Below are 13,865 nucleotides of genomic sequence, written 5' to 3' on the forward strand. Positions count from 1 at the left end.
GACTGTGAAGACAAAGAAAACTCAATGGGCAAGCAATCCATGAAAGCTTTATTGTTTTATGTTATACTGTTCTCTAATCACTATCGATGTTTACTTATTCTTTAACCTGCATAGGCTGTCACTCCTCTAGCACAACTAATTCCTTGTCAGTTCAAATGCGGGCACTAATGGCACCCAGTAATTCTCTGGCAGAAGGTGGATTGTGCCAAGGGACCCTCAGCTCCACCTGTATCTTCTGAGGAAGAAGCCACTCAACCTTCGCTAGCAAGGTTTTCCCCTGCACCCTTCGCCAGCTCAGACTCTCACTCCAGTGAGCTCACTTTCTGGATTGTACTCAGGAGCACAATCTGATGAGCATATCACTGGCACTTTTCCAAAGCTGGTCGAGGAAGAAACACCCCAGGCCATTGGCAGTCCGAGGACTGACAGAGACCAGGCACTCGCTCAGCCCCAGACAGGAGACAATCCCAGGGTCACAACTGTTGATAACTTTATCAAAATGTGCTGACAGGCACAGGAAGGGCAGAAAGGTTTGTCAGAAGCAGTCAGTAAACTGGGTCGAAGAAGAGAGGAGAAAGTGAGGACTGCAGATGCTGGAGATCAAAGTCAAGAGTGGGGTGCTGGAAAAGCACAGCCAGTCAGGCAGCATCTGAGAAGCAGGAGAGTCAACATTTCACGCATAAGCTCTTCATCATTTTGATGAAGAACAGAGGATTCCACCAATGTTTTCTGCACCGTGCTGTTTCACCATGTGTTTGTTTGGCTATCTCCATGGTGACTGTCATGGACAGCCAGGAGCAGCACAATCAGGGTCTGTCAGATTTACACATGGATCTGCACTCCATCACTAGAGCCATAAGTGCTCAGCATCAAGGCAAGAAGGGGATAAGGGACCTGGACCTCCGTCCATATGCAATTTCCTCTCGGTGAGCCAAGGTAGTGCTAGCAGTCTAAAGGTTATGTAAAGGTGTCATTCAGCTAAGGATGGAAGAACTACCCATTGTCTGGTGGCAGCTATCTTTAATCTGAAAGAAAGCATGAACCTGTGAGTTCTGAACTACACAAGTGGCAGCTCCCAGGATATCTAACATAGTCCTCCATAATCTGGCATCGATAGTCACATATAATTTGAGCATTGATGATGTGGAAGGCTTTTCTGTTGATGAACTCTGCACCTTGAGTGCACTCTCAAAGCAATGTGGGTGTAGGTGATAGCACCCTGTACTTTAGGGAAGCCAGCAATCGTGAGAATGGCACTGCCACTGTTTAACTCTCTCCATCACAGGGGACAGATATGTACAGCTGTGATCTGGAGAAAAATGGTGTCTGTGTCATCCAGGATGCATTAGTAGTTCAATATGTGGGCAACGCCCCCCCCAACCCCTACCCCCAACCCCCTTTTGCTCCTTGAAACAAGCTTTAGTCAAGATCCAGGGTAGCTATGATCTTGACAGTCACCAAGGTGAGATAGCCACCCAGACCTTCTGAAGGCAAGTCATACTCCAGCTCCTTACCTCCTTACAGTTCTGTGTATGAATGTGGCAGCTTCAAAACTCATCTTTCTGTGATAGCTATGCTATGTGTTTCAGAAATGCTGAGCCCAGGTTACACTGTTAAATTAGATTATCTGATCATAACTGCTTAGCTACAAGACAAGGAGGTAATTTAACGCGCACAATATGATGATCATGATTACCTGATTTGGAGATGCCCATGTTGGACTGGGGAATACAAAGTTAAAAATCACACAACACCCAGGTTGTAGTCCAACAGGTTTAATTGGAAGCACGCTAGCTTTCGGAGCACTGCTCCTTCATCAGGTGGTTGTGGAGGACACAATTGTAAGACACAGAATTTATAGCAAAGGTTTACAGTGTGATGTAACTGAAATTATACATTGAAAAATACCTTGATTGTTTGTTGAGTCTCTCATCTGTTAGAATGACCAAGATAGTTTCACTTCTTTCATATGTAAATCACAAAACTTTTTTTAAAAGTTACACTCTCAGGTTAACTGTAACAATTAGTGTCAGCTCAGATAAGATGTAAAGATGTTGAAGGTGTTAGCCTCCTGTGTTTCCTGTCTGTGCCATAATGTTTAGACTGATTGTAATCTGAAAAGTGAGTTAACCAAGTCTTACATGGATTCATGCAGTTTTTGGGCAAAGTACAATGTAACTCTGCAAGTACAAATTCACCCCACAAACGTGTGTGTGTGTGTGTGTGTGTGTAGCGCAATGGTGGTCACCTGTAGTGTGACATGAACCCAAGGTCCCAGTTGAGGCCCTCCCTATGGGTGCCAAACTTAGCTATCAGCCTCTGCTTGGCCACTTTTCACTGCTGCCCATCCCAAAGTCCACCTTGGAGGATGGTCACCCAAAGGTCCAAGTCAAATGTCCTGGACTGCTGAAGTGTTCCCCAACTGGGAGGGAACACTCCTGTTTGTTGACTGCTGTGCAGTGCCCATTCATCTGCTGCTGTAGCTTTTACCTGAAGCCTAGTTTGTAATGTGCAATATAGGATAATCAATGAGCTGCCAATGAAATGCAAATTGATGTCAGATGATTGACATTACTAAATTAGTGGATGCAGGATTAATGTAGCTGTCTCTATCACAAGCTCAAATTCACTCATTTAACTTGCTCCTTAAGAGAAAGACAGTAGCTTACAAAATGTCACCTCAAGAAGAGTGAGTATCAACTTAGGGTATAGGTTTGCTTGCTGAGCTGTAGGTTTGATGTCCAGACGTTTCATTACCTGGCTGGGAAACATCATCAGTGGGGACCTCCAAGTGAAGCGAAGCTGTTGTCTCCTGCTTTCTATTTATATGTTTGTCCTGGATGGGGTTCCTGGGGTTTGTGGTGATGTCATTTCCTGTTTGTTTTCTGAGGGGGTGATAGATGGTATCTAGATCTATGTGTTTGTTTATGGTGTTGTGGTTGGAGTGCCAGGCCTCTAGGAATTCTCTGGCATGTCTTTGCTTAGCCTGTCCCAGGATAGATGTGTTGTCCCAGCTTTCATCCGTGTGTAGGGCTACGAGGGAGAGAGGGTCATTTCTTTTTGTGGCTAGCTGGTGTTCGTGTATCCTGGTGGCTAACTTTCTTCCTGTTTGTCCTACGTAGTGGTTGTGGCAGTCCTTGCATGGAATTTTGTAGATGGCGTTTTTTTTCATGGGTTGTACTGGGTATTTTCAGTTTGTTAGTTTTTGTTTGAGTGCTGGTGGGTTTGTGTACTACTAGATTCCGAGGGGTCTTAGTAGTCTGGCTGTCATTTCTGAAACTTCTTTGATGTATGGTAAGGTGGTTAGGGTTTCTGGCTGTGTTTGGTCTGCTTGTTGTGGTTTGTTCTTGAGGAATCTGCGCACTGTATTTTTTTGAGCATCTGTTCTTCTTGAATATGTTGTATAGGTGGTTCTCCTCTGTTTTCCGAAGTTCGTCTGTGCTGCAGTGTGTGGTGGCTCGTTGGAATAGTGTTCTGATGCAGCTTCGTTTGTGTGTGTTGGGATGGTTCCTGGTGTAGTGAAGTATTTGGTCAGTGTTTGTCGGTTTTCTGTATACGCAGGTTTGTAGTTCTCCATTGTCCTTTCTTTTGACTGTGACGTCCAGGAATGTGAGTTTGTTGTCGGCTTCTTCCTCCTTGGTGAACTTTATGCCTGTGAGGGTGTTGTTGATAATGTTAAATGTCTCTTCTATCTTGTTTCGTTTTGTGATGACAAAGGTGTCATCTATGTAGCAGACCCAGATTTTTGGTTTGATGGTTGGTAGGGCTGTATTACCTTTGCATTACCACTTCTGCTATGAATCCTGATAGCGGAGATCCCATGGGGGTGACGTTGGTTTGTTTGTAGATTATGTTGTTGAAGGTGAAGTGGGTGGTGAGGCACAGGTCCACTAGCCTCATGATGTTTTCGGTTGGTAATGTGATTGATGGTGGTTGGGGTGTTTGTGATCGTCTCAACTAAAAGTGTGGTAAGTGTTTCCCTTGCCAAGTCGATGTTGATGGAGGTGAACAGTGCTGTTACGTCGAATGAGATCATTGTTTCGTCTTCCTCTGTTTTGGTGTTTTTGATTTTTAGGAATTCCTGGGTGGTTACATCAGAGGTTTCAGAAATGACAGCCAGACTACTAAGACCCCTCGGAATCCTAGTAGCACACAAACCCACCAGCATTCTCCAAACAAAAACTAACAAACTTAAAAGACCCAGTACAACTCATGGACAAAACCAATGTCATCTACAAAATTCCATGCAAGGACTGCCACAAACACTATATGTAAGGACAAACAGGAAGAAAGTTAGCCACCAGGATACACGAACACCAGCTAGCCACAAAAAGACATGACCCGCTCTCCCTCGTAGCCCTACACACGGATGACAAAAACCATTTCGACTGGGACAACATATCTATCCTGGGACAGGCTAAGCAAAGACATGCCAGAGAATTCCTAGAGGCCTGGCACTCCAACCACAATGCCATAAACAAACACACAGATCTAGATACCATCTATCAACCCCTCAGAAAACGAACAGGAAATTACATCACCACAAACCCCAGGAACCCCATCTAGGAGAAAGATATAAATAGAAAGCAGGAGACAACAGCTTTGCTTCACTTGGAGGTCCCCACTGATGATGTTACCTAGCCAGGTAATGAAACATTGGATATCAAACCTACAGCTCAGCGAGCAAACCTACACCCTAAACCTCAACTGAGCTACAAACCTTGCAGTATCAATGTTGTACAGTTGACTCTGGATTAAATATAGCTTGGTTCCAACTCTGTGTCCTTGTGATTTGCAAGGTCTACTGATACACAGGGTGATGCCCCATCCTTTATGCCCCTTTTTTTTGGGTTACTAGTCCTATGGCCCCAATAATCTTTCAGCCTTCTCCTGTTTCGATTTAGCCCATCTAAATAACTACAAGTGACCGCCAATTACCCCAAAGCCTATGGCTTTGCGAATTGCTGCATTCTTGTGGCTATACACTCTCCCCATGTAGAGACCAAAGTGATAGTGACTTGTAAGAACTCTCAATCCTGGAGTCCCTACGGCCCACCTATATTCTGTTCAATTCCACCATTCTATTAGATTCCACCCTTCTGTCACAAATTCACCCCTATCACTGAAATCAGTCCATCAGTGAGCCAATCCAAGGAAGTCCATCCCCAGACTTCAGTTGCCTGCTTTTCCCAGGACTCCGTAGACCTCCCAATGAAAAGTCTCCTGACCAGTATTGACTAAACCCTCATGATTGATCATCAACCACACCCTGAACTGACTTAGCAGGGCAGCCTCCAACTGAAGGTGCCCAAACCCCAGCTGAAGCTTCCACAGTACATGGACTGGCAGTCATGGTGATGGTGAGGCTAGTGGTATGCTGATGCCAGTTTGCATGGATGAAGGCTAGAGGAGGGTGGTGGCTATGGAGCACACAGCGATGTTGGGGTGAGGGCAGCATCATATGATGATTGATACAGCAATTGGCAAGCCCTCAGGTTCATGTCAGGAATGTATGCCATTTAGGTTCTCCAGGGAGGAAGGGGAACTGAAAGTTGTGTAGAAATGAGGCAAATTGGCCAACAATGAGATGGAAATAGGTGGGCGCTAGGTAGGTAAGATTCTGAAGTCGCTATTTTAAGCTTAAGGGGGAAACTAAGGTTCACTCTTGCTATATTTTTCCCAACTTCTTTGCCATTCCCCAAGCCACTCTGGGGAGGGGAGAATTCCACCCTTGCAGTCTATTGTGAATCCACCATTCGCAGTTTGCAGCCAATAGATTCATCCACTTTGCTTTGGATACAACCAGTCCCTGGGTTACGAATGGTTTCCGTTCTGGAGTCCGTTGACAAGTGGGTTTGTACACATCAGAACACAGTGCAGTACAATATGCAGGAGCTGTTTCTCAGTACAGGGAATGTTCATACTTTTAAAATTACACTGTTGTGTATTTGATGATGTGTATAAATTGAACGTTCATAAATCAGGGACCCTGTATTTAATTTGTGTTCTACGAGGGCCTTTAAACGTTAACAGTTGTACATTAATAAGAAACAAGATATTTAAAAAGTGTATTTTCCATCAAAATCTTGGTTTTCAGCTAAGGCTTTGATGCCTTAGTGAGATATTCTCATAGCACGAACTCCACATTAGCTGATGTTGGTTTCACAGGAAGCCCTGATATAGAGAAGCTCGGCTCCAACTCATCCCCCTTCCGAGTACAACTCCTCGATGGAAGCCAAGATTGCAGGGTGACACCCAGATTACCAGATCAACCTCTTAACTGGAGAGATTCATTTGAACACTTTGAGAGACTGGGAGCTAGTTAGGATACCCTTCTATTGGCTCACACCCATTTTGAATAGATGCCTCTAAGGATTGACTCTGAGGTAGATTTGGACTGCCTCAACTGACTGGGAAGTGGCTTAATTGTCTCTCATAAGATGTTCATCATTGTTATCGCTTATTATAATGCAAGGTTTTATAAGATGGCTATGTTTTGCACTGTTTTTTTCCTGTCTGTGGTAAAACCAGATACCCTGAAACAGAAGTCAGTGTGAATTTGGTTTCTGCCGTCAGTAGACCAGGTGATGGTTACCACAGGGATCAGGACCGGTAAAGACTTACTGAACTCCAATTGCCGAATATCACACCTCAACGCAAAGCCAGCGGCAACGGTTCATGGTTTGAAAACTCTTGACATGGAGACAAGAGGCAGGCGAGTCCCAGTAGAGGCAGGAACATCATTGCTTAAGTCAGCAAATGGAAAAGATCTGTTTTCTCTGTTAACTACATAAAATGCGAGTAATAAGACATTTTCCGGTTGAAGAAGTACTTTGGAAATTTTAAATCGTTGGAAAATTTGCCATGGCATGGAATCTCAAGAATTCGGAAGTTTGAGAAAGACTGAGGGAAAGGACTTGATGTGATTATTGGATATTACAAGTCAATTTAATGGTGACACATGAAAACCTATTGGAAGCTGGGAACAGCTTCTGTATGTTTTGATTTGGAGAAAGGAGGTGAATGTACTGTAACCAAATTTGCAGACTATATTGAAATATGTAAAAAGGCAGGTTGTGAGAGTTTACAAAGAGATAGTGTTAGGTTAAGTGGGCAAAAAGTTGTCAAATGGAGTATAATGTGGGGAAAATGTGAAGTTACTTCGGAAGGGAGAACACTGTTTAAATGGAGAGAAACGACAGAAAGCTGCAATGCAAAGGGACTTAGATACATGTATCTGAAACACAGAAAACTAGTACACAGGTGCAGCAGGTATCAGGAAGGCTCATGGGATCTTGGCCCTTACTTCAAGGTGTCTGAGTATAAGAATTGGGAAGTCTTACTGTAATAGCAAAGATGCTAGTGAGACCAGATCTGGAAATACTGTGTGCAGATTTGGTCCCCTTTTAGTTAGAGAATAATACTTCACTGGAGACATTCCACAGAAAGTTCACTCACGTGATCCCTGGTATGGAGGGATTCTCATGCGCAAAGGATAAACAGGTTGGGACTCGAAACACTGGCGTTTAGTAGAATGAGAGGCAATTTCATTTAAACATATAGGTTTCTTAAGGGACTGGACTGAGTAAACGCTGAGAGGCTGTTTCCACTCGTGGGAGAGTCTAGGACAAAAGGCAATGGTGTCAGAATAAAGAGGCACCAATTTAAGTCTGAGATGAGGTAGAATTTCTCTCTGAAGACTGAAGAGATTTGGAACTCCTGGCCAGAAAAAGCTGTGGGGACGGAGTCCTTGCGTATATTTAAGATTTGGAGATGCCGGTGTTGGCCTGGGGTGTACAAAGTTAAAAATCACACACCAGCAGGCTATAGTCCAACAGGTTTAAGTGGAAGCACTAGCTTTCGGAGCGCCGGTCCTTCATCAGGTTTATTTAAGACTGTGATAGATTCTTGATCAGTATGGAATTCAAGGATTGCAGGAAAGTGGAAGTGGTGAGTGTTGGATCAGCCATGATCTATTGAATGGTGGAGCATACTCGAGGGGCTGAATGCCCTACCCTGTTCCCATTTCTTATTGTCTTCTGATCTAAGATTGAAATTCTGTGGAGATCATTACATAAAATGTAATATGGTGATATCGAAGGGGTTAACACGCTAATGAGGGAGAATACTAGTTTCCAACTAAAAATATTTAATCAATGGTGATTTTAGTTTGCTGAATACAATAAATGTCTTAGAGTCATAGAGGTGTACAGCATGGAAATAGAATCTTCGATCCAACCTGTCCATGCTGATCAGATATACCAACCCAATCAAGTTCCACCTGTTAGCACCCAGTTCATATCCCTCCAAATCCTTCCTATTCATATACCCATCCAAATGCCTTTTAAATGTTGCAATTGTACCAGCCTCCACCACATCCTCTGGCAGCTCATTCCTTGCACATACTACCCTCTGCATGAAAATGTTGCCCCTTAGGTCTCTTTTATATCTTTCCCCTCTCACCCTAAACCTATGCCCTCCAATTCTGGACTCTCCCACACAAGGGAAAAGACTTTGTCTATTTATCCTATCCATGCACCTCATAAATTTGTAAACCTCTATAAGGTCACCCCTCAGCTTCCAGTGCTCCGGGGAAAACAGCCCCAGCCTCTTCAGCCCCTCCCTATAGCTCAAATCCTCCAACCCTGGCAATATCCTTGTAAATCTTTTCTGAACCCTTTCATGTTTCACAACTGTTATATGATTCATTTGAGGTGGCCTCTGGAAATTTAAATCTTCAGTTTGTAAGGCAATCGTAATGTCTTTCAGGATATTGAAAAATTCATACTAGCACAATAAGATTGTTCTTAAATTGGAGAAGGAGCAAGCACATTTGTTGCTCTGAATAACTCCTTAATTAACTCAAAGATTGTATTTAACTAAAGATTTGGAGATGCGGATATTTGGACTGGGGTGTACAAAGTTAAAAATCACACAACACCAGGTTATAGTGCAACAGGTTTAACAGGTGGTTGTGGAGTATCCACCTGATGAAGGAACAGCGCTCTGAAAGCTAGTGCTTCCAATTAAACCTGTTAGACTATAACCTGGTATTGTGTGATTTTTAACTTTGTATTTAACTAAGGACTTGATGCTGAACATAAGGTGATTTAAATGATAAACACAAATAGTATTGATGCCTAAAGTGAGTGAATACTGGGAAAATCAAAACATTCTACAAATGTATTTTAAAACTAAGTCAAAGAAACTGAGCTGGGTATTACTAGAAAAGAAACATTGTATTGAAGCTTTGTGTCTTAAATTAATCAGGGCAATTTGCAAGAATATCAATTCGAGGGCAAAACTGCATTGGAGGATAGTGCCAATTGGTTGGCAAAAGTTGACTTTGGTTGGGGATTTTTAATAAAGAATGCACCAATTAATGATGATTGTCGTTCACTTGATTGAATTTTAAACCAGACAGATTGACTCTGATTGGTGAGTGCATTGCTTAAGAAATGAATCAGCAAATTGCAGTCACTTACTTCTGTTGAGTTGAAACAGACGCTGTTTTTATATGTTCTTTCTGTCAATATATACAGACACGCAAATGTGCCACACTGCAAGCCCAATTAACAATTCTAAATTAATTATCACTGTAATTCTTCCCACATTCAGAATTATGCTGCAAATGCTGTCCAATTGAGGAATCCTATCTAATGTTGGTTATTGTTTTACAAGCTGATTGGGTACAGTCAAAGCTTTACTTTCTTCTGCAATATTTAATTTCTAAACTGCCAAATGGCTAAGATACAAATTTGTACAATTCAGATAATTAAGATTATCTACATGGAATGCATCCATGCCTTTTGCAATCAAATAATGTCATTGTGACTTTAATATTAGCACTTTGGTAACTATGAAGATATATGATTTTACCCTTTTACTCTTTTCACAGACTGCCCAGACTGTGATGCTGCTTGTTGCTGTGTTTCTTCTGTCTTGGCTGCCCCACCATATCATAAACATGTGGGTTGAATTTGGGTATTTTCCCCTGAACGATGCATCGTTCGCCTTCAGGATCATCTCTCACTGCATGACGTATGGGAACTCCTGCATTAATCCCATAATATATGCATTCCTCTCGGAAAATTTTCGGAAAGCCAGCCGCCAAGTCTTCAGTTGCAAATTCCCTTTCCCACAACCCATTGAGGAGAAAGTGGTCAGGATTCGAATGGAGAACTTTTCGACAACACCTTCAACAACGAATGCTTGAAGCCATTGCACTTTATTCTGAGTATTGTGACCAAGCATGGAGGCCATGCCTGTGCAGTCTGAAATAGCACATCTGGTGAGAACAAGCAGTCAAAATACTGGATCAAGAACTCAAATGTTCAGAACAATTGATGATGATGTCAACAGATGTCAGTATTGTGTTGATCCAGATGGTTCATGTCCCAAGGCATGTTCATGATATATAAATTAAAAAGGGGTATCAAATAGCCTCATGGGTGGTTCCAGCACTATCTGAAAATCCATTTGAAGCTCAGAAATAGTTAATAAAAGTTCTCACTTGTCTGCTTGGGGTTGAGTGAATATGGTGTTCAGTACCCCTGTAGTTTGAGGTATGGAGATATGATGAGATAAATTAAATAACTGAAGAAAATTCTAATCAGTTATATAACGACTTTTTTTAGAATGCTGGTGTATTGACACCAAAAATGAAGTTACACTGAATACTGTTGTTTCTATGACAATTTTAGTGTTTATCTTATTTAATATTAAAAGTTTGGGTTGTTGCTTGTAAATGTGGATGACAACTCAATCCAATTAGCTCAATTTGAATCTAGTTGAATTCCAGACTGGTTTCTAAATTCAGTTTGTTTTGATTTAAACGAGATATAGTTGACTTGATTTAATTTCATCCAGTCAGACTTGATCCTTTGTACAAGAAGCTTGACCGTCTAAGAAAGAAACTAGAGTTTCATTCATCAATGTTGCCATAGTTTCACCTGAATAAATTCAATAAATAATTATGATGTTAGTGGCTAAAATGATAGAAGAAAAATTTGAAATCGGGCTCTAATCAAGGCCATTGCACTGTAGTTCTGTCAGCGATTTTCATTAGAAATAAATTTCTGAACCAAATGATTGTCTATTTCAGAGTAATGAATTGTTAATCTCTCTTTGACTGTTCCAAGTTAGCAATTACACAGTGACTGTACTGAGAAGATTAGTAGCCAATAAAACTGATTCCAACTTAGTAGAAGAGTGGTTCATACAATGATTTTGCATCCACTTCTCAACCCAGCCCATGCTACTGGGAATGTAGTCAATCTAAGCTATTAAAGGTCCTAAGTAAACACATTTACATCTTTTCAGTTTAATTTTAAGTTGACATCCAACTGTTTATGATTTTGGTCTTTACTAGCCATTCATCTCAGGCCTCAAAGTCTTACAGCCCGGAAACAACCCTTCAATCCAATACGTCCATACTGAAGATGACCTAAACTAATCTAGTTCCATTTGTCAGCATTCAGACCATATCCTCCAAACCCTTCCTATTCATATATCCATCCAGATACCTTTTAAATGTTCTAATTGTACCAGCCTCCATCACTTTCCCTGGCAGCTCATTCCATACATGTACCACCCTCTGCTTGAAAAAGCTACCCGAGGTCCTTTTCAAATCTTTCCCTTCTCATCCTAAACCTATGCTGTCCAGTTTTGGACTCCCTACCCCCATGAAAAAGACCTCAGCTATTCATCATATCCATACTCTTCGTGATCTTATAAACCTCCTATAAGGTCACCCCTCAATGATTTAATCCTGGTGCAGCAAGTAATGCTGTTGAGGTTGAGGAAGAGAAGAGACTTTATAATTCATTTTTATTGCCTGAAGTGATTCATTCGCAAACACTGACTTCACCTTTATGACCACGGAAGGGAACAAGTAGGGATAACAAAATAATCTGAATTTTAAACTTCGAGAGAGAAAATCTGCTTTTTTTATCCAATATGTTTAATTCCTCTGCATACTCCAGTGGTTGAAACTACTTGTCAAAGAATAGACTGATGGCATTAAATAACAAACAACTGATGTTACCACATATTTTACTTCCTTTTTGAGGTGGAAGTATCAATTCCACCAAAAGTTCATACTTCCGAGTCACAAGATGTATTATTCAGAGTGTGTGTGTGTGTCTGTGCAGACCAGTGTGGTATGCAGTGGGCAAATGAGTTTTTTCTGTTCAAGCAGTGATTAATATTGCATAAAAGGTAATGGTTTTAATTCGCTGTCCCACACAGAGGGACACTGAGACTGCAGAAACTATGGCAGCAGGAATGAGCACAGCATGCCAAAGGTTTTTGTTAAATTATCTTTACTACGAGTTGCATCTAGTCATGATGCATTATGACCAATACTTTGTAAAAACAAGGAAAATAACCTGCTTTAAATAAATAATACGTAATTGTACATAACATGGAGAATAACATAATGTGACAGTAGATATGTTTAAAAAACCTAAAGTCCCATTATGATCTCACACTTTGATCTTCCTGACAAAGGCTTTTGTTTTATTTTTCAACACTTTGTCGCTAAGAAAGGCACAAATAATACTAAAAAAATTGGATGAGTAAACCCCTACTTCTCCCTCTTAATCCTAATCCTGTGATTTTCTTGTTCCCTGCTAAATATTACTACATCCCAGAGAGAGTCTCATTAAATCTCCAGATTCTATTCAAATAAAGGGATTTATCAGCTTGACACCACTTTATTGGGAAATGTATTAAAACATCTATTAACTTTATTTGTTTAAAACAGATGAATCTACTGTGTTAATGTCTTCAGTAACATGTATCTTCAATAGTTGCTGCTTAGAGTTGCCAATGTTGCAATTCTAATTTTGCAGACGATTTTTCTTTATTTACTTTGGTGCATTTCAAGAAGCTTAAAGAATTTAAAGTTTATAGAAATTCAGCAACTTCCAGTTAATTTATGCCAAGTGGGAGTAAAGAAATTAATAGTTGTTCCCCCTTTGCTCAAGGAAGAAGTGCCAGGCAAAAGTGAAGACAAATCAAATATCGAACTCAAATGGGATCTATGGGCCAATATTGGAAGTGGGAAAAGTGGCCATTTAATGATAGGTTCAATACTGCTTTTTCAGATAGATTATGAAGCATTGATGTTGCTACGCAATGAATAGAAGAGTATTGTCAAGCTAGTTCTCATGGATAACGCAAGATATTGTCATTCAATTTATTAAGCAGAGATGCTCAGCATTCCTTTGCTAGATTAGTTAACTTTTCAATATTTATACCATGTATATTTATATAATTTATAATTGACTAATAAACCACTTGCACTGAGAGCTTTGTTTAAGTTTTATGTTGACAGCTTTTCACATTCAGAAGATCAAATTGTACACTCAGATGAGCTCACAACCATATAATCCTGTTCACAAATTAGTGCAACAAATAATTTTCCTTTCTTCTGCCATGCTTTTATTAGTTTAAAATCTTTAAAGTGTTTAAAAATCTTTGTATTCCTAATCTCCAGCCTTTTTTTTTTGTGTTGATAGGAATAGAATACTAAGCAAATCAGTGAGAGCTGAAAAGTTACAGAGATCAGAGGGCAAAGTGGAGGCAAGCCGAAAGACTGGTTGATCTAGGAATTACTGGATGATGATAACACTGACACAATGCAGTTGTGATGAGCTACAGTGGGAGTGAGAGGGTAGTGCAAGGCAGACATACTTGGCAAGCCATGCCAACAGATTTCCTGGCAGGTGTGGCTCCAAGCAGCAAAAATATGCTTTTCAATAAGACTTTAATTATTAACTAATTAAACAATATTAAATCTGGTAGTTCAACACTGCAGCCTTGCATTCTGTGATTCTGATAGAAATTGTTGGGCTGGATTG

The 13,865-nt window shown here is 40.8% G+C and overlaps 1 protein-coding gene across 1 annotated transcript in view; it reads left to right on the forward strand.

Annotated features, from left to right (window-relative positions):
* The window catches only part of galr1b (galanin receptor 1b), a 43,719-nt gene extending 30,275 nt beyond the window's left edge, over positions 1-13,444 (forward strand). The window contains exon 3 of the mRNA XM_043707031.2: positions 9,899-13,444. Coding sequence (XP_043562966.2) covers positions 9,899-10,216 — 318 coding nt within the window. The 3' untranslated portion in view covers positions 10,217-13,444. The remainder of the gene's footprint in view (positions 1-9,898) is intronic.
* The last annotated feature ends 421 nt before the right edge of the window (positions 13,445-13,865 follow it).

This window comes from Chiloscyllium plagiosum, unplaced genomic scaffold, assembly GCF_037043375.1.
Source record: "Chiloscyllium plagiosum isolate Xiang-an unplaced genomic scaffold, Cpla_swu_hap1 HiC_scaffold_17, whole genome shotgun sequence".
NCBI classification, from domain to species: Eukaryota; Metazoa; Chordata; class Chondrichthyes; order Orectolobiformes; family Hemiscylliidae; genus Chiloscyllium; species Chiloscyllium plagiosum.